The sequence below is a fragment of the Gallus gallus genome, chromosome 1 (assembly GCF_016699485.2).
Source record: "Gallus gallus isolate bGalGal1 chromosome 1, bGalGal1.mat.broiler.GRCg7b, whole genome shotgun sequence".
NCBI lineage: Eukaryota > Metazoa > Chordata > Aves > Galliformes > Phasianidae > Gallus > Gallus gallus.
This window is the reverse complement of record NC_052532.1, coordinates 192,538,008-192,558,763: the sequence shown is the minus strand read 5'-3', so window position 1 is coordinate 192,558,763 and position 20,756 is coordinate 192,538,008. Positions and strand designations below refer to the sequence as shown.

General features: G+C 50.0%; 1 protein-coding gene across 2 annotated transcripts in view; it reads right to left on the bottom strand.

Annotated features, from left to right (window-relative positions):
* GAB2 (GRB2 associated binding protein 2) overlaps nucleotides 1–14,208 on the bottom strand; it is a 90,428-nt gene extending 76,220 nt beyond the window's left edge. For both annotated transcript variants that reach the window (XR_003073491.3, XM_004938929.5), the window contains exon 1: nucleotides 14,013–14,208. Coding sequence is in view for 1 of the 2 variants with exons in the window: in XM_004938929.5 (XP_004938986.3) it covers nucleotides 14,013–14,087 (75 nt within the window). In the remaining variant the exon portion in view is untranslated. The remainder of the gene's footprint in view (nucleotides 1–14,012) is intronic.
* Between the last annotated feature and the right edge of the window lie 6,548 nt (nucleotides 14,209–20,756).

Genomic DNA, 20,756 nt, shown 5'->3' with positions numbered 1-20,756 from the left:
ATCCATTCTTGCTGGTCTTCCTTAAGCAAGTTGCAAAAAAGAACTCAATGTTAAGAACTCCTATGCTTCTTCACCCTAGGACCTGGGCTTTGATTACAGAATGGTAGAAAAGCACTGGGGAAAAAAAAATTAATCATCCTTCTCATTTGGCCCCTAAGCTACTTGAAGGACTTGCTGCTGTTGGGATAACCTCCTCACAACATAGGGGAAATGGGGAGAAAAAGAAAGATAGAGAAGAGAAATAAATTAAATAAGGAAATATTAAAAAAAAAAAAGAAACATCCATCAAATAAACAAAAGCATTCCTAATAAAGTGGAAATGTCATACTACATCAGGGATCACAAGATCAAGCCCAGAAAGGTCCAAATGGCAAGAACACGCTGTTAAAAACAGATGGGAAAAACAAGACAGGAAAGGTTGAGACTGCATTTCTGAACTGCTGTTCCCAACATGGGTTTTAGAGGTGATGCTGGTGTGGCTGGGGAGATGGTGGGTGAAATACCAGCCGTCTGCATTGCCTGAGCCATCCCTGTGGAAACCTTAAAGCTGGGGGATGGAGGAAAAAAGCTTCACGCTTAAATCCCTAATCAACAACTTTGGAAATTTAGATTTTCCAGCATCCCGAGCCCAGGCTGGCCATGTGATGACTCAGGTTAATAATGCAGCTTTTTATATCTTGGAGTTGTTTTGTGTGTGTGTGTGTGTGTGTGTGTGTGTGTGTGTGGAGTAGTAAGGCTTGGTCCTCACTGTAGGGTTGTGCTTTGAGGCAGGGATTCAGGCTGTGTTTCTGCAAGATATAGCAGCATGGGGATGGCCATGGGCTTGCAGAATCATAGACTTATTTGGGTTGGAAGGGACCCCGAAAGGCCATCTGGTCCAACTCCCCTGCAATGAACAGGGATACCCACAGCTCTGTCAGGTGCCCAGAGCCCCATCCAGCAAGATGCTCTGCTCAGTACTGTCCAAGCAGGCCCGCAGCAAGCAGACACAAAAAGGTACATGCTGAGGAAAGGGGGCTGACAGCAGGGATCCACTAAATGTTAGGAATTAAAAGAAAAGGAGAAAGGAAGACCAAAATGAATGGAAAGACCAAGGAGAGATGGGGAGATAAAACTCCCAGTGACAAGCTTGTAGGATATACCAGATGGTATCAGCTATCCACTGACCCTGTTAGAGACTTTCCAACCTACACACACACACACACACACACACACACACACACATATATATGTAATAAAAAGCCTTCTCTGAGTGTAGGAAAACAGAGCTGAAGCAAGCATAGCAATGGATGCGGGGAGCCCTGGTTGGGGCCACACTTTCCAGGAGCTCCAACACGCCCAAGCCCAGTGCTGTTATTTATAGGAAGAGGGGCTAGCCTGGAAGATGTCAAAACATGTTGAACTCAAAAATCTGCAAGATCTCAAAAATATTTGTAAACATTAGGGTTTGGCTCAGGTGCCTTTCTATGCGGGAGAGGAGGAGAGGAATACTTTCCAAAGCTCAAACCAATGCCTTCTATGAGATACAACGAACACAACTGATTCCCTTTATTATTTTTGCATTCCTTCATGCTCTGGGTTCCAAGAGATGCCTAAATTTCCAAGCACATAGGCTGTCAGCACAGCATTTCTAGCCCAGCAGGAAGCAGGAGCTATCTCCAGGGAGAGCCTATTTTTGGAGACCCAGCCAGTTCCAAACCAAGCCTTCAAACTTTTGCTTGTTATTATTCAGATGAAGGCAGCAGAGGGGGAGAGCCAAGGCATTCCCACAGAAGCTTGCACTGCTTCTCACACTGCTGGCCTTCTGGTGCTGCACAGAGATGCCTTTATGGGGCTGGGATAAGTTTGGAAACCCATGGGTATTGTTCTGAGGGTTTCTAAGGTCCTGAGTTGAGATGTAGGCATTTGGATAAAGCTGTCTTCCAATTTCAAAACAGGAGTTCTTAATTTCTGCACGGTTGCATGAGGCCAAAGTGGACAGAGAAGATTCCTGTCCCTTTCACCCCAAACACTCCAATAAACACCCTTGGATGTAACAAAGAATTGCACTCTGATAGCTTTGCATGCTACTCAACACACCAGTAGTATTAGCATGGATGGCAGTAGGTCACCCCAGAGCCACACTGCTGAAGAACTGCATTACACACCGTTAATTGCATCATCCTTTTTCTTTTCTTTTTGCCTTTTACAACTCCTATTTTCTACACTAAAAACAAACCAACATATTTAATAGCCATCCTTGATTCGTTCCTTAAGATAAATAAGTTAAAACGGAAACACCGGGCAGTATGCAATGAAAAAAAGAAAAGAATCATACTAAAAACTCTTTGGCTGAATTTAATATCTATTAGAACCCGCAGTCAGGATGGAAATGTATTTATAACTGCAAACCTCCACTAAATTATCTTAACAGCCTCTAGCTGTTGCTCTGATAGCCAAAACAGCCCAGTAAATTACCAGCTCACTGTACAAAATTATATGCGTTGCTATTATACCGTGTTTTAGCCCCAGACACACTAAAGCAGGGTGAGATTTACTCTCGTTACCCAAGCGAGCTCACATGTGCACGCCGAGTAAATCCCCTGACTGCAGCTGCAGGGCACAAACCCACAGTGAGCACAGCACCAGCAAAGGGCTCAACTTTCCCCCTCCTTTCCCACGTCTGAAGGGGTTTCCGCTCATCAGATCCTCTGTCCTGGCTGTTGGGCTGAGCTTTCCAACAGGCTGAATGCACTCCTCGCCTTGTCTCGTTGATCGTAGGATTTCAGGATATCCCGAGTTGGAAGGGACCCATGAGGTGCACTGAGTCCAACTCCCGGCTCCACACAGGACCTCCCAAAATTCAGACCCTGTGTCTGGGAGTGCTGACTGCAAGGAAAGGCAGACAGGAGGGGTTCCTCACCAGGAGCACAGCCTGCAGCTGGGTGGGACCAATGACTTCCAGAGGACCTTCCAGCCCCAACCCATGGGTGATTCTGTGGAATGCAATGTAGAAATGGGTAAGAAGATAGGACTGAAGGATGCTGGTGGATGTTGATATCCAATTCCCTGCTCTCTGACAGCCTAAGAGTCACTTCACACTTCCATTTCCTATTTATAAAGCAGAGATAGGAAAGACCCAAGCATCCAGCAACAGCCACAAAGGCAATTTCTCCTTCAGAAACCTGCTGGATGTCCAACTGCTCACCCCAAACCTCTGCTAAGCTGGGATGAGCAATGTTAAAATCCTTCACATCCTTCAATCCTTCTCTTCAGCGCTGTGATGCCAAGATACCATAATTTACAGGTTAGATGGATGAATGTTAGCAAGAGAGTTGAAAGTGCAAGGTGTATCCTCACTGAAATGACTGTCCACAACACCAACCTTGTAGGATGGCCTACCTCTGCTTGCACATGCATGTAGTTACTGAAGCACCTTCTGTATTAAAAAAGCCTGCAAACGACCTTCCCCTCTGCACAGAACCCATCCCAAACTGCTCCTTGGAACGCCAGCACATGATGCATCGCCTGCGTGTGTGCCAGCTGGCTGTGCTGATTTGATGCTAAAACGAGCTCACTGATTGATTCTGAGTCGAAGCCTCAGCCAATGTGTTTTGCAAGCGTTTAAGACAACAGCCCGGTCCTTTCCAGCCCTCTCTTGTGTTGCTTTGCAAAGGGTTCAATTCAGGAGCTCAAATCGCAGTGGTAGGAGAGGCTCTGTGTTGGATCTTGCTGGTCCCAGACTGATGGAGGCTGCGCTGTAGGTGGGAACTCTCCAAGAAGTCTTGCGAGCCTGAATGTCCACAACCAGCTCCTTTTATACACTTGATGCCAAGGGATCATAAATGCCCGATTATTGAGTGCAAAGGGGACCAACGTGGGCTCTGAGCTGGGTCCAGGAACACATCTCCCCAATGGATCACATCAGGAGAGACAGCTCGCCCCATTACATGGGGTCACAGTGCACACATCCCATTCTATGGGTGGGTTCAAGTGATGGGGTGGGTTATCTGTCTCATGGAGTGCGATCAGAGCCCACGGCACTTTGGTGATGTGCCAAATGCTTTGAGGCACCCCACAAAACATCCCAGCAACCAAGGTGGGACCCCTCTGCAAGTACGGCAGCCCCATGTGCTCTACCAGGCCCCTCTCCCATTCACTCTCTCTGGAAGGTGGCAGTCCCTCACTGTTTTACAGACCCGTGGTGTACAGCTTTCCCAGGCTCCTAATCACTCTCCTCGCCCTTCTGCAAAGAGCTTGGTGTCAGGGGTCCACCCACACACATTTCTGCAGGATAAAGTCCCGATTGCTGGCAGGAAGGCTCTCTGCACACACAGATGGCTCGCAGCTCAAACCCCAATTTCCAGCTTCCTCCAGGGACCAGCCTGCATCGCTTCTCAGCATCTGCCTGGCACAGACAGGAGGACCCCAAGCCCTGCGCTCCCCGTGATCACCAGCATCCCATCTCTTCTATTTTGTCTTTAATTTTGTAATTCTATTTACTTTATATCTTTTACCCCAGCAGTAAGTCACACACTGCTCACTGTCTGCAACGCTGCTGTCGCTACAGATAATACACGTATTATGTATAGGTAGGGATGGGCTCAGCTGCCAGCTCCAGTCCCCTCCTCTGCCACCCCAACCATGCGCCCTGACCCCAAAACAATGAGCCCTTCTATTCCCCTTCACCCCACTGGAAACTCTGCTCTGACACTATGTGCAGCAGTCAGGGGCTGGAGGAGGCAGGGAAGGGAGAACACAAGCCTCAAGTCAGCAATTCTTCCTCTGTCACAGCAAATGACATTTTCCTGGGAGCTTCCTATCTGGAGGGGGTTATTTAGGAACGACACAGAGAGCTGCAGAAGAGCTGGAATCAAAGGAGCTGTGTGCAGGACGGACAGCGTGGGAGCAGCATGGCTATTTTTTGCCTTAAATACGCTGGTATGGGTATGTGTTGGGTCTGCCCTTCCTGCGCTGGATGGATCTCAAGCCCACAAGCTCCATGGGAAGAAAACTTGGATGTACGGAGGTGCTCTACAGAGGGGAGTTGAGAGAGACTGTGAAAGGGAGAGGCAGTGGTGAAGGACTGAATGCCTGAGCTGAATGAGGTCCTAAACCTTCCCTGTCCTTGTGGGTGCCGCATCCCTGGAGGTGCTCAAGGTCAGGTTGGCTGGGGACCTGGGTGAGCTGGTGGTGGCAGACAGTCCATGGTAGGGATTGGAACTGGACAGGCACTAAGGTCCCCTCCAACCCAAGCCAATCTGTCATTCTGTAACACCAGGAAAAGTCAGAAGACACCTCAGTGCCACCAGGAAAGAGGAGGACAAGGCAGGTTTACCAATCAGTTTTGGGAATGAGACAATCCCCATTCGGGTATGACATTAAGTGTCTGTTGAGCAAGCCAACTGACATCCTTTGGCAGCAGTAAGAAAGTCCACAGGGATGTTGAGAAAGTCAGGGTGGAACCTGAACAGGCAGCTGTGATCATCAGCAAAACTTAATCACCGAAAATCTATGAGATTCAAAGACCACAAATCTTTGACTCAAATGTTATTTCCATCCTACCATATGGATGCAGGAGCTGGAACACCACCAGAGAGATGTCTAAATGCCTTCCAAAGCAAATGCCTTTGGAAAATACCAGGTTTAAATGGAATATGATGCATAACAAGTGCTGAGATGCCATTAGGACAGCGTCCTACAGTAACCCATGAGACACAATGGAAGTATTTCAGGTGCCCAAAAGGTGTTGGAAAATAGAAGAAGAAGAAAAAAAAAAGAAATAAAAAAAGCATCCAAAAATCCAACCAGAAGAAATCTCTGTTAATACTTTACAGGGAAAAAAAACAGACTGAACACACAGGATTTAAACCTACCGAGGCCATGGGAAGAAGGGGCCAGAGCAGAGCTGGCAAAGCTTGCTAAGAGGCAGAAGCAATTCAGATGCTTAATACAGAAAAGTCTAAGAGCTGCTCTCAACTGGTCCTGCCGCACAGCCAGATTGAAACTATAAACAAAAACGTCCAATTTCTGGCCCCAAAGTGAACCTCCCATCTTGAGCAGGCATCAGCTTTGGGTGAGAAATATCACATTTGGACAGAGAAGTTCATTTCTAGGTATTATTGTAACACAAACTGATGCAACGTTTCCCAGATCCTTCCAACCTCCTCCAGGAAAACTACGCAAAAGCTCAGAAAGAGGGAATCAAATACGAGAGGACAAATCCAGAGATGAAATTCCCCCACAGATTGCTGGCATCAAATTATTCCAGATTCATTGGAGAAACAGGCACCCCTGGCTACAATACACAGCAAGAAACACACGCTTCCAGCACTCACATTTTCCTCTCGTTCTCTAAAGGCACAGCTCATAAGCTGAAGATGATTATGAGTTTTTTTAGACTGAGATTGATGTTTTGTGTTAATTTATGTATATACATACATAGATACATATATATGTCCCCTCCAGTCCTGAACTACAAAAGCATCCAGTCATAGAGGGTGATTAGCGCAGCACCGTAAACAACTCATTTCTAACACCAAAGACTTCATGGCATGGATGAAAGTGGAAAAGTCAGGCAAAATCCCAAAGCTTTCCCTGCTCCCCTTTGCACTGCTCTGCTCTGAGCTGCAAAAGGAGCAGTGGTGATGCCCAGAGATCAACAGGCATGCAATCAAGATGAGAGATATTTCTTCTTCAAGCTACTCTTATTTAAACTGAATTACAGGATGTGTAGCCACTGGTAAGCTGCAGACACCAAATGAAGCACTGCCAGGCAGATATGCTCCTGGCTTATTCATGGAACTCACACAACGTGTATTGCTGATCCTGGGCTGAACTTCCTTTTGCTCAAATCCTTGGCAGGATGGGTCTGTGCCATGGAGGTAGGATGGGCCATGTAGTACAACAGCAACAGAATTCAGAAACCTATTCCAGCTCTGTGACTGCTCCCCGTGCACCCTTCCCAAGACAGGGATGAAAGTGCTGCATCACCACCTCTGGCTGCCCTAAGATGAGAAGTAATGGCCTTAAGTTGCACCAGGGGAAATTCAGGTTGGGCATTAGAACAAATTTCTTCTCAGAAAGAGTGGCAGTGCATTGGCACAGGCTGCCCAGGGAGGTGGTGGAGTCACTGTCCCTGGAGGTGCTCAAGAACCGGGGAGATGTGGCACTGAGGGTCATGGGTCAGTGGGCATGGTGGGAGTGGGCTGACAGTTGGACTAGATGATCTTAGTGGTCTTTTCCAACCTTAATGGCTCTATATTCTAATTATTCTAAGCCAAGGTTGGTTCCCAGCGGGGATGGCCCTGAACACATGTGCAGTCAAACCACCAACTCGCTCTATGCCTCGGTTTCCCCATCTGACCAAACCTTTCTGGCAGACATGGCCTCGTTGAACACCCAGCACAGAATCACAGAATCATAGGGGTTGCTGGGCACCACTGAAAGGAGCCAACTTTGACCTGCTGGCCGTGCTCTTTTAATGTACCCCAGGATAACGTTGGCCTTTTTGGCCACAAGAGCACACTGCTGGCTCAAGGCCAACATGAAGTGCTTTGAGTCCAAATTCTGGTTTCCTCAGCTGCTACTGTAATCCAAATAAATAATATTTGCTCTGTCTTTGAGTCACTACTATAAATTATGTGCTTTGGTCTGGTAAACACTATTACATCATCTCTTGCATCTAACATTCTCCAAAAGAAAAAGAGAAAAAAAGGTTTGAGTATCACTTTTGCTCTCTTCCAAAGGGAAATAAAGCAAGCTTCCCACAACACTTTCCTCAAGTATTGTTTGTGGTCCTTAAGTCCAACCTGTGTTTTGCTGCCATTGATCTCTCACACCTACTGTGGACTTGGCCAGGTCCATTGGCCAGCTCTGAAGTCACAATGCGGCCACGAAGGAGAGATGTCAGACAAACTGTCTTAGCACGAAGCATGACGTTCACAACACAAATACCTTACCCCCTTGGGCACATCTTTGGGCTCACCCTGATCAAATCAGAGGAGCTGCCTTAGCACAACACATATCATAGAATCACAGAATGGCCTGGGTTGAAAAGGACCACAATGATCATCCAGTTTCAACCCCCCTGCTGTGTGCAGGGTCACCAACCAGCAGACCAGGCTGCCCAGAGCCACATCCAGCCTGGCCTTGAATGCCTCCAGGGATGGGGCATCCACAGCCTCCTTGGGCAACCTGTTCAGTGTGTCACCACCCTCTGTGTGAAAAAATTCCTCCTAATATCTAACCTAAACCTCCCCTGTCTTAGTTTAAAACCATTCCCCCTTGTTCTACCACTATCCACCCTTGTGAACAGTCATATCTCCTCCTGTTTATACACTGCCTTCACGTACAGGAAGGCCGTAATGAGGTCTCCCCAGAGCCTTCTCTTCTCCAAGCTAAACAATCCCAGTTCCCTCAACCCTTCCTCACAGGAGAGGTGCTCCAGCCCTCTTATCATCTTAGTGGCCACGCTGGTAATAAATAAATAAATAAAATAACAAGAAGAAGGGCTATGCAACTGCGTAGGGAGCTGCGCTAAAGCAGCTACATTGCTTCCTAGTTCGGTGTCTCTGTGCTGCTCTGTGCCACAGATACATGGGAAATGTTGGCTTGGAGGCATCTTCGGCGTTTTCTGGTTCAACTCTGTGAGGTCGGACTATATCAAGACAGCTGGGACTTTCTCCAGCCAAGCCCTGAAATTCTCCAAAGACAGAGACCCTGCCGATTCTGTGGGAGCTTTATCCTCTGCACCATGACCTAATCAGGGAAGAGGCAGTTTGTTGTTGTTGCCCCTTGCACTGCCATTTGCCACAACCAAGAAGGGTTTGGTTCCACCATCCCCTGAACTACCCTTCCAGTAGGTGGAAGTTTGAGGTCAAGAGTCACAGAATCATGGAGGCTGGAAAAGACCTCTAAGTCATCTAGTCCAACCGTCCAGATGATCACCACGAAGAGTATCACCGTGAGAATATACCACCAACACAGCACAGTGACCCCAGGAGGTGCTGCAGACCTGCCCCCGAGGAAAGCAGTCCCAAGAGAAGGCTGCAGGGAAGAGGCTGTGTGTTTTGACTCACCAGTAATGATGCAGCAGAGAAACAAGAGAGAGGGAGCACGATCCTTGTGCAGTGTTGCACAAGAGAGGTGGTGCTGCCCTGGCAAGGGGAACGCACCTTCTGACCTGCAAACCCTTCTCTGGAAGAGTAAGTGCTCATCCCTTCTCTGAATCATGGGGCAGACGACAATGGCCAAACCTGATGGTCCTTTTGAATCAAGGCTGTAGATTACATGGGAGGAGCAGGGTGCAGCAAGGCAGCTTGACAGCTGGAATCACAGAGTCATACCGTATCCCGAGTTGGAAGGGACCCACAGGGATCAACAGGTTCAACTCCTGGCTCCACACAGCACCACCCAAACCCAAACCCGATGTCTGAGAGTGGTATCCCAATGCTCCCTGAGCTCCAGCAGCTCAGTGCTGTGCCCACTGCCCTGAGCAGCCTGTCCCATGCCTACCACCCTCTCTCCTCACACCTACCTGACCCCATGTGTGCCCGTAAAGTCTCTTTCTTCTCCTTCCTGCATTCAGGCTCAAAATCCCTGAACTCACCCAAACCAGTACTGGAAAGGACTCAGAGAATCTGTCAGATTTATTCCACTGCCTCACAACAGGCACTCCCAGGGCACTGCTTGGACAACCTGCCCTTTGAATCTTCCACCGACGGAGACTCCGAGCCCATCCCAAACCATCTGTTCCACTCCTCACAGGCAGAGCATAGGAATTTTTTTCCTAACACTATTTCCCTTGCTGCAGCTTGAGCTCAGCACTTCTTGGCCTCCCATTGCTGGCTTCAGACAACAGTTTACTCCCTTCCCCTTTGCAGCTACCTTTGACATGCTCAAGGACTGTTATTTCTCCTCTCATCCCCAGACTAAACAACTTCATTTCCTTTAGCCTTTACATGCTTTCTAGGTTTTTGCTCATTTTTTGGTACTTTTCTCAGGAGCGTCTGCAACTGTTTTCTATTTTCAGCAGAGGGGAGCATCCTGAGTTAGGCACAGACAAACATAGCAGCTACCCACTGGAGAAGAAAAGGAGGAGCTCAGTTTGCTTATCTCTTAGACTTTCACTGCAGACTTAAAAGGATGCCTTTCTTCTCCCCTCCCCCAAAATTAGCACCTTGCCAACCGGGGTGAAACGTTGGTACCCCAAGCATTTGGACAGCCTAGCACTTCTTTGCGCTGGTGGTCCTCCTATGTCTTCATCCTACATCTGCTTCCTTTGCCCACATCCTATGTTCTATTTTAGTGAGGATGTCCTTGCTGTGCAGCTTCAGGTGGGATACTGGGGATCCATTTCAGGGCCCAAAAGAAGCTCTTCAGTGGGAGATACTCGAGGAATAGGGCTGCAGAATTTCAGCAGCTCAACCCACTGCATCCCTTAAGCTCTTCCCACCGCACAGGAGAGATAGCAAGCCTTCAGATGACCTTCAGATGGCTGGGTATAAGGAAAAGTTCTTTACATTAAGGTTGGTGAGGCACTGGCACAGGCTGCACGGAGAGGTGGTGGTGCCCCATCCCTGGAGACACCCAGTGTCAGGCTGGATGGGCTCTGAGCACCTGATGGAGCTGTGGGTGTCCCTGTGCATTGCAGGGAAGCTGGACCAGATGGCCTTTAAAGGTCCCTTACAATTCATATGATCCTATGATTCTATGACCTTGAGCAAACTGCTCCTGTTTGATGTGAAGATGTCCACTGCAGCACCAAGCAAAACACCCCCCTCAGTTAAAACAACAGCAGAACAAGAAAAGCATTAAAAGACCGTAAAACCAGTGCAAGGAAAAAAGGTTTTGTTTGCAGCAGAATTGTAGCTGCACATCTCAGCCAGACAGAAAACACACTGCCTTCATGGTACATAAATGCACAGGCAAAGAGCACTGACTTACCGACAGGAAGCTCTGAGCTCCTCAGTGATGACAGCGGTTAATTTCTGCACTGCCTTTCTATGAGAGCCCACCCCAAACTCAGCTCTGCATAAAGAGAACCGAGCCCCCAAACCCACATGGGGCTGGGAGACAACGGGTGGCAGTGGATCGATTACACAATGAAAGCCAAGGGGTTTAGTTCGGGAATGGATTTTGTATGTGTACATATATATATATATTTATATATATTTACACACACATATACACATTTATTTATTTATTTATTGTGTGGCTGCTTTAAGGAAGAGCCAGAGCTAAAGGATGGCTCTGTGCTTTGTGGCTACACATAAGGAGACCCTTCCACGCATGAAAGTCACAATGGGAGAAGGTACTGAAGTGTTTGCCTTGAAGAATACTCAAGCCAACCAGTGATGGAGCTTGGTATCCCAAGCAGAGCTGAGGTATTGGTATTTTGGTGCCTCCAATGCTTTTGATCTTCAAGTGTTTGCCTGGTTTTCCTCCAGTAACACCTATGGGGCTCATCCAAGATCAGAGCCCAACAGACCGAGGCCCCAAGACCGCACATGTCCCAGTTACAAGGCAAGAAAGGCACAGTTTGTTTCAACCTTGAGGCAGTCATTGTTTGATCTGGTGAACATCAAGACACGGGAGAGACACTCCTGACCCCAATATTTCCCACACACAATCCACTACAGCAAGACCATAACTACAGATGAGTGCCGTGTGGATCAGGTATAGAGAAGGGCTCCCTGCCCCACAGACTCTAGATGGGTACTATTAAGAAAACTGAGCATCCTCCCCTCTTGCCAAAGATTTCCTTGAAAAGTAAAACCAAAACAAAGCCCGGCTTACAGAGCACAGCCCTTCCAAGGGCAGTTTCAGCAACACGCCCATGGGCAGACACGCACGGCTGAAAAGAGCTTGTCAAAAAGAAAATAAATCCATCATCTTCCCTGTGTCAATACAGGCAGAGCAGGAACTTCAAACCCAATTAGCAGCATCCTGCAGCTTGAGATTCCTCCTTTGAGGTCGCAGAGCAGAATATAAACCAAGAAAAGCTGTGAATCCTTCCTTGGGATTCCGTACAAAAGCCACCGTGGGGGCTTTTTGTGCATGGAAAATCAAAGTCCGACCGTGTGTTTTTGTTGTAGGTTGCATGGGAGCAGTGCTGTCAGCTTCACAATCACAACCACTATTGGAGACAACCATTTGATCAACGCATCCAACCCCTATTGGATGGTATTAATACTACTATAGTAAAAAGCGAAGGGATTGTAGAATTACAGAACGGCTCGGCTTGGAAGGGACCTGAAAGATCAACCAGGCACCAACCGCCCACCGTGGGCAGGGCTGCCAAAGGGATGGAGCAGAATGGGTGACAAACATCCCCAGACTCAACCCACAAGGCAGGAAGCCAATGCAACTGGTGCGACTCGAGGGGAAGTCGGTGCCCAGCAATCCCCCCGAGCTCCATCTGCCCAGCGCCGCTTCCTGCCCCACATGGCTGCGTGGGATGGATGGGAGCATCCGGGGAGCGCAGGGAATAAGGATGTTTTGGAAACATAGGTGGCTTGCAAAGCACTTCGGGGTGTATCTGGATGAAAAGCAGTCCTTATGCACGTCGGTAATTAGCACTGTCACACCCTCGTGTGCGGCGTTGAGCAGATTTATGCTGGAATGCCGGAGCACAGGCTGGATATTCAGCTGGCGGTGTGAGCACCCTTTCACGGGGCGGACGCCGGGGAGCTAATGATGTTTGATGAGTTAAGGCCACCGGTGACTCAGGATGGGCAATTAGTTGATTTCTGAGGGAGGAAGGTGCTTTGCTCCATTAAGCTAAAAGCATCCTCCACAGTTCAGCGTGCACAAAGTCATCCCGTCCATTGCCCAGAAATGCCTGCATGCATTAGGGTTTGGATGTTTCCCACACAAACAGTCATCTGCACCTCTGTTTCAGTACATTTGAGGTTGGATTCCTTCCCGGCTCCATCCCCACACCTCGAAGGGACACAGGCATTCAGGGAAAGGATTGCAAAGGGTCCAATGCAAGGAGACGCAGCACCACTGATAGGGCTGCTCCTGTTTTGGGGGAGGCTGACAGCACCACTGATGTCTGTCGGGCTGTCTCTGCTCTGGGTGAGGCTGCTAAAACCAAATCGTAAATGGGATACATCTCCAACCTTACATTAGCTTGTAGAATGGGACGACCGATCCACCCCCCTTTGAAGGGTACATAGCAATGCCTCCATCACTCAACACCGGGCAGGTGGATCCCAAAAACACATCCACGGGAAAGAGATGAGACCGAAGGATGGAGGTCCCAAAGAAGAGAGAGCGTCCACGGGTGGAGAACCCCATGAAGGGAGGGAGAGCATCCATGGGTGGAGACCCCCACGAAGGGAGGGAGAGCATCCATGGGTGGAGGATGAATGTCCCCAGGAAAGAGAGCACCCAACCAGGCACATCCTCACGAGCTGATGCCGGCACCGGGGCGAGGGATGTGCCGAGTCATAGGGTGGCAGCTCCTCCAGCCCTGCACGGAGCCCATCAGGCAGAGGAGGGCTCAAAGAACAGTCATTTCTTTCAACGAGCAGCGGGGAATGTGACAGAAGCGGCATTTGGACCCTCTTTTACAACTTCCTCAAAATGTTTTGATCTCGGCCGCTAATGGCACAAAGGGCGATCCGAGCGCTACCGGGGCGATCTTCAAAGCGTCGGAACATTGCGGGATTCAGAGGAATCGCGGGCGGGGAGGGGCGAAGGGGGGGGGGGAAGAAGCGACCGTTATGGGCCGCGAGGAGGGAAGCGGAGATGCTTCACCTTTACCCTTGGGGACAAAGGTACCCCAGAAGCACGGCGTGCCAACCGGCACCCAATGGAGGGACCCGGCGCTCAGCGCTGTCCCCGCAGCCCGGGGTGGCTCCGATGGGAGCGGGCGGGGGGCACGGAGCCAACAGCGGGCAGCAGGTGCAGCGGCTGCTGGGTGCAGAGCTCCCATCCCCATCCCCGTCCCCGTCCCCATCCCGATCCTCATCCCTACCCCCGTACTCCCAACCCCGTATCTCCATCCCCGTATCCTCACTCACGTATCGCCTCAACTTCTTCTCCGGCGGCGACTTTCGGAGCCAGCCCGAACACACTACCTCTCCTCCTCCGCTCATCTTGATGGAACCGGCAGAGGAGAACCGAGAACCGGGCGCTGCCTCCCGGGGCGCTCAGCGCCCGCAGCGCCGGCCCGGGGAGGAGGGAGCCGGCAGGGAGCGGGCAGGGCCGGAGCAGGGGAAGGAGGGAAGGAGGGAGGGAGGGAGAGAAGCAGGGAGGGACCGGGCTGGGGGGGGGGGGGGGGGGGGACCGAGCACCGCCTCCCCCCGCCGCTCGCCCGCTTCCAGCAGCGGCTCTGAGCGGGGAAGCAGGAAACCAGCCCCGAGCCCGGCTCACCACGCCTCCCGCCCGCTTTAAAGATACAAAACCCGCCCGCTCCCGGCGTGGGGAGCCCGGGCCACGTAGTGCTGTGCCCACCCCTCTTCCCCCCCCCACCCCCCCTCCGGTACTGCCTTGTGCCCAGGGAGTGGACCCAGCCCGTTGCTACAGGACTCGATCCGTAGTGCGGCGGGTGAGCGCCTGCCTCGCTGGCTTACACCTAAATCATAGAATCACAGAATCATGGAATCACAGCGATTTGGGACCCCGAAGCCCACCCAGCCCCAACCCCTCCATGGGCAGGGACACCTCCCATACAGCAGGTGCCCAAAGCCCCATCCAACCTTGGGACAGGGGCACCCGCAGCCCTCCTAGCAAAGAATTTCTTCCTAGCATCCAATCCAAATCTCCCCATCACCGTTTTCAAAGAGCTCGCCCCATGCCCCTTCCTCTCTCCCTATGACAAAGGTCCTTTGCACCCCACCAATGCTCCCACTGTGTGCAGTGAAGGTGCTACAGGGAAAACAAAGAGGCTGGGCAAAAAAACCAGAACAACAAAAGCCAACGGCATGGCAAGAGCAAAACCCTCCTGGAGGAGGGGAAAGAAAAATAACTGAGGGGAATCGATAAAAGCTTCATATTTTATTATTGATTTTTAAATAATGGAGCAGTACCCACTGGAAGGGGATTGGAGTTCTCCTGCAGTCGAGCTGGGTGTCGTGTTACAGGGTATTATGGCCTGGCTGAGATTAGCTATCATCTCCCAGATCTGGGAACGCTGTGCATTTACAGTCTGATCCCCTCCCCGGCTCAGGCAGCACTAACATCGCCCTCCTCCCCAGGAGCAGCATTAGGCTCCAACCCTCCCTTTGCTCCATCTTTAAAGCCCAAATCCTCCATCAAAGTTCTCTGGAGCCCTCGTAGCACAGCACGCTCACGCTGTTGTTGTTTTTTTTAGGAAAACACAACTCAGGCTTGCTTGCTGGGGACAGATTTCCAAGGCTGTGTGACAGCTCTGCCCCAAACCTGCTTGGGCACATTCACTCCCTGCCTCCATTTCCCTGTCCTTCTGTTTCTTCATGGGCAGGGACGGTTTCTCTTTGTGTGGCTGTGCTGTATCTGGTGTAATAACAACTCTGCATTGGTTGGGTGCTGCGTGTAACGTGTAGGGTTGCAATGCTTATGGCTGCAAGGTGTAGGGCTGCAGTGCCCAGGGCTGCAAGGTGTAGGGCTGCAATGCTTAGGGCTGCAAGGTGTAGGGCTGTAATGCTTAGGGATGCAAAGTGCAGGGCTATGATGCTTAGGGATGCAAGTTGTAGGGTTGCAATGCTTAGGACTGCAAGGTGTAGGGCTGCAATGCTTAGGGCTGCAAAGTGCAGGGCTATGATGCTTAGGAATGCAAGTTGTAGGGTTGCAATGCTTAGGGCTGCAAGGTGTAGGGCTGCAATGCTTAGGGCTGCAAAGTGCAGGGCTACGATGCTTAGGGACGCAAGTTGTAGGGCTGCAAGGTGTAGGGCTGCAATGCTTAGGGCTGCAACATGCAGGGCTACGATGCTTAGGGATGCAAGCTGTAGGGCTGCAAGGTGTAGGGCTGCAAGGTGTAGGGCTGCAATGCTGAGGGCTGCAAAGTGCAGGGCTACGATGCTTAGGGATGCAAGTTGTAGGGCTGCAATGCTTAGGGCTGCAATGTGCATGGCTACGATGCTTAGGGATGCAAGTTGTAGGGTTGCAATGCTTAGGACTGCAAGGTGTAGGGCTGCAATGCTTAGGGCTGCAAGGTGTAGGGCTGCAGTGCTTAAGGCTGCAAGGCATACGGCTGCAAGGTGTAGGGCTGCAAGGCATATGGCTGCAAGGTGTAGGGCTGCAATGCTTAGGACCACAGTGTGCAATGGCTGTTGGAGAGGGGATGTTGCAGCACCTGTGAGCCGTGTGTGCAGTTCACAGTACCTCTGGGAAGTAGCTATGCCACCTCTCTTTGAGACAGGGACAGCAGTGAAGCCATATGGTGTTTATCGTCTTTGCCAACACACAAAGGAGGGGAATAACCCCTGAAGGAATGTGGATAGAATTTGTTAGGAATGTATTATTTCCAAAGATTCTTTTTTTGTTGTTTTGCTTTGTTTTCTGCAAAAGGCTACAAAAAGAGATTTTTTGACCTCTTCACTACCTAAAACAAAGGGCTTGGTCCTATTCAAGTGATGCAGAGATGCCAGCTTATGGGCACATCACTGGTGCATCCCCAGTGGGGATGGCTGATGGAGCAAGGGAGGACAGGGAGGGCACTGCTCACCCAATTGCCCTATGTGTCAATGCATGACCCAGAGGCACATTCAAGGGGTCAACGGCATCCTGGTGGCTGGAGAGATCTTCCCCAGGCTGCCAACCTGCCAGAGGGTTTACAGAGAGTGACTGGAGAGCAGATTACCACGCAGGTACCACGCAAAGCCATTCCACACTGGATGTTAATGATTCACGGGTCAGGAATTTGCTCCTGCTGACACAGATGCAAAGTGGTGTCAGTTTTAAAACCAGTTATGGAGAACCCCGCCTGCATTTTTATGTTAACAACTTTCCCCACGCAGAGCTGCAACACTCCATGTGGGACAGAGATGTCTAAAGAAATGCTCCGTAATTGTGAATTGCAATCAATTATTCCATGGTCTTTGGTTCATTACCACGCGCTGCCCTTTCACTCTTCATCCCCTATTGCAGATCCCAGTGACTGACATGGTTCTATGGCCAGATGTATCTCAGCAGTCTCCAAAACACGACGCTGAATTACTTTTTGACACCTTCAGCGCTGCCTGTTCTCAGAGCCTACAGCACAGCACTGGGATTGCTGGCACTTTTGGATGGGAAATGTGATTTTGGTGCTTGCAAAAAGCACGCTGCCAGCAAGAACGTGAGAGGGAAGCTCTGAGCATAACAATGCTCAAAACAGACACTGCGTGAACGTGCTGTGCTCAGAGTGGGAACAGCAAGTAAACCCAAGCATCGGGTGGCCAGGCTGCATGCACTGAGGCGCATGCAGAACTACAGCACAGGGCCAGGGGTACAGATACAACCCCAGCACATTGAGGAGCTGAAGGCCATGAATGTGGCTCTGATTTGGCAGCTTATAACAGCATTGCTGATTTGATAGAATTGTTAAGGTTGGAAAACAGCTCGAAGATCATCCCATCCAACCATCCACTCAATGCCACCAGGCCCACAAAACCACGTCCCTAAGTTTCAAGCTGTTCCTGCAAGCCAGGCTGTACTCGGGTTGGGATGCACTGAAAACAGCGACTCTCCCTGCTGCAGGAACCTCGGTGGTTTCAATCCTCAAATTCACTGTGCTTCCCTGTTCGTGGCTGAGACTGAAATACGGCCCCAAATGTGTGTAACCGAGCCGTGCCATCTACCGGCAGAAGGGAAGGCTGCAGGCTCTGAGCACCTGATGGAGCCATGGGTGTCCCTCCCATCGCAGGGGAGCTGGGCCAGGTGACCTTTAAAGTCCCCTTCCAACTCAAACGATACCACAGTCCTATGATTCCCTGACTCAGTTCCCCTCCCCGCACCGGGCTGTTGGTGAAGGATGGACATGTGGGGCATTCCCAAAGCTGAATGCTTTGGGCTACTCACCCCAGCCAGGCACCAACCCCTCAGAAATGCCCTATATTCCTATATATATGTGTGCATATGTGCCTATTTATACATGCTGCAGGGAACAGGCATCACAGATCTGCTGTGCCGCACGCCTGCTTTTTGATTCTGAGCGGATGCTCGGCCTCTTGAGATGCAAGTCCACAATGCAACCTGACTTTATCTTCCCCAAACAGTTCCTGCTGCAGAGCAGGATGGAAGCGGCTTTATTTCATCCAAAATTTTCAAGGTTAGAGGAAAAAAAAAATCATCTCTTTTAAGCAGAGCCTTTTCAAGCTTCCCAACCTGCATAAAAGAGCACAGCAACCCCCCCTCCAGAACAGCCAGCAATCAGAGGCAAAGCCACGAGACAGCTCTGTCCTTTGGTGACAGACAGCACTCCAGCTGCTTTACAAGAGAGGGGGAATATTAGCGCAGGATGCTTCGATCAGATAATGAGACAGCTTGGAGCACCCTCAGTACAGCGTTCTGGCAAGGATGGGGGCATTGGAGACTCAAAAAAGGGAAGATGATTCATGGGTCAGCAGCGTTCAAAATGCAGCGATGGGAAAACAGTGGATTGAACTGGCACCCAGAGAGGGGCTGGGGGCTGCTCCTGGGGGAGCTCCAGAAGCCCTGGATGTGGGATGTGGTGCTGGGCACCCCGCTCTGGGTGTTCCTCCTGGGGCAGAGCTGGGAGCCTGAGGTGCCTCCAGCCTCAGCCCATTGGTCATACTGTGATGCTGTGATCCTGCACGGTCCCCTCTCTGCTGGGGACCTGGCCAAAGCCAGCCCATCTCATCAGGAGGGGAGGCAGCAGGCAGGCAGCACTGGGATGCTGAGCCCAAGTCTGGATGCAGCCAGGGGATGCTTCCAGTCCTTTCATTCAAAGCTTATTAAATGGGTGTTTTATTTGGGAACCGTGATTGAAGCTAAAGCTCAGTCCTGCTTTCTGCACCAAACTCGATCTAATTTTGCTGCAAGCTGAATGAGACAAAATCCTACTGATGCTCATCATGCCTGATCCTTCCTTTGGGATGGATCAGAGCTCCTCATGCAAACGCTGCCTGCATCCAGCTACATCAGCTTTGTACAGAACAGACACCATTTGATGCTACTGGGGCTCTGACCACAGCTGGGCCCAGGGCAAACAACCATAAAACAAATCATCATAAAACTAGCAGGGAGAAATCTTGCCCAGCTCCCCTGCCTGGTGCACGCTCCCATCCTTAGGCATCACTTCAAGAGCAGATGGTGCTCTGCAGTAGAGCAAACGAGCAATTATCCTCCTGACACCCCGCAAGGCCTCCCTGCAAGAAGTTACTTCACCCCAAGCTACGAGCTGTTGTCTGGCTTTTCAGGATAATTGGATGTAATCAAGTTTAATTCGGTCGGTGCAGTAACTCTGAAGACTTTTGTAACTGGATTACTGTCGGCTCAGCGGTCATGTGCCATTATATTTGCTGGTCAGAACAGAAGCCAGAATAAAAACAGATGCTTTCCCCCCACTCCTGCTCCAATGACACCCCTGGAGGATATGGGCGTGCGCTGCGTAGTCGAGATAATGAACTAAGAATTCTATTAGGAGAAAGAAGTCACTGCTGTCATATTAAGTTCAGGCCTCTCATAGGAAGTGTAAGTTATTATAGTCCATTTCTATGTTTGTTTACAGTTGTAGAGCTAAAAATACTGGAGCACAGATCTGTGATACACATGTGCACTGAGGTGTATGAATGTTATTGTACAGGTGGGGAAACTGAGATCAGGAGAAGAAGTGATGAGGAAGGAGTCCTCCAGGTCCCATGTTTGGCTGCACATCACCAGCCAAGAAAAAAGAATAACAATTCTGCATCTGGGGCAGATGGACACAGAATCACAGAGGTTCTAAAAGACTGCTAAGAGATCCCCAAGTCCAACTCCAACCCATCCGCACTGACCACGTCCCTCAGTGCCACATCTCCATGCTTCCTGAACACCTCCAGGAACAGCAACTCTACCATCTCCCTGGGCAGCCTCTTCCAATGCTCAACCACCCTTTTAGAGAATAAATTTTTCCTAATATCCAACCCGAAGCTCCCCTGGTGCAATTTGAGGCCATCACTTAGGGATAGATCTACTGCACGTGAGCTACAGGTGAGAGATACATGGTAAACATAATGAAGCCAGCAGCATAAGGCCTTCCAACCCCTCTGGTATTAACTTACTCAGGTAGCACGTGAAAGGCTGTTCTCATCATCTTTTAAGTCAAGTTTTGCAGACTTGTAGAATCATCATCATCATCGAATTGTTTAGGTTGGAAGGGACCTTTAAAGGCCATCTGGTCCAAATCCCTAGCAATGTACAGGGACACCCACAGCTCCATCAGGTGCTCAGAGCCCTGTCGAGTCTGACCTTGAATGTTTCTAAGGACGGGGCATCCTATGCTCTTTTCTAATGACTCCCTCATGCTCAGACTTAAGGCCCAGTGATTTCATATCATATCATAGAATGGCCTTAGTTGAAAAGGACCACAATGATCATAGAGTTTCAACCCCCCTGCTATGTGCAGGGTCGCCAATCACTAGACCAGGCTGCTCAGAGCCATATCCAGCCTGGATTTCACTCTGACTAATACTGAGGCCAGACAGATGGGAGACTGAAATATGGCACTTTTCAAACAGTGAAAATTATCACAGCATCAGTGCATGGAAGTGATGTGATCTTGTGGTTTCACAGCATTTTAGGCTGTTTGGTGGCATAGGAACCACATTATATCCATGGCTGAAACAGGCAATGAATGTCAGATA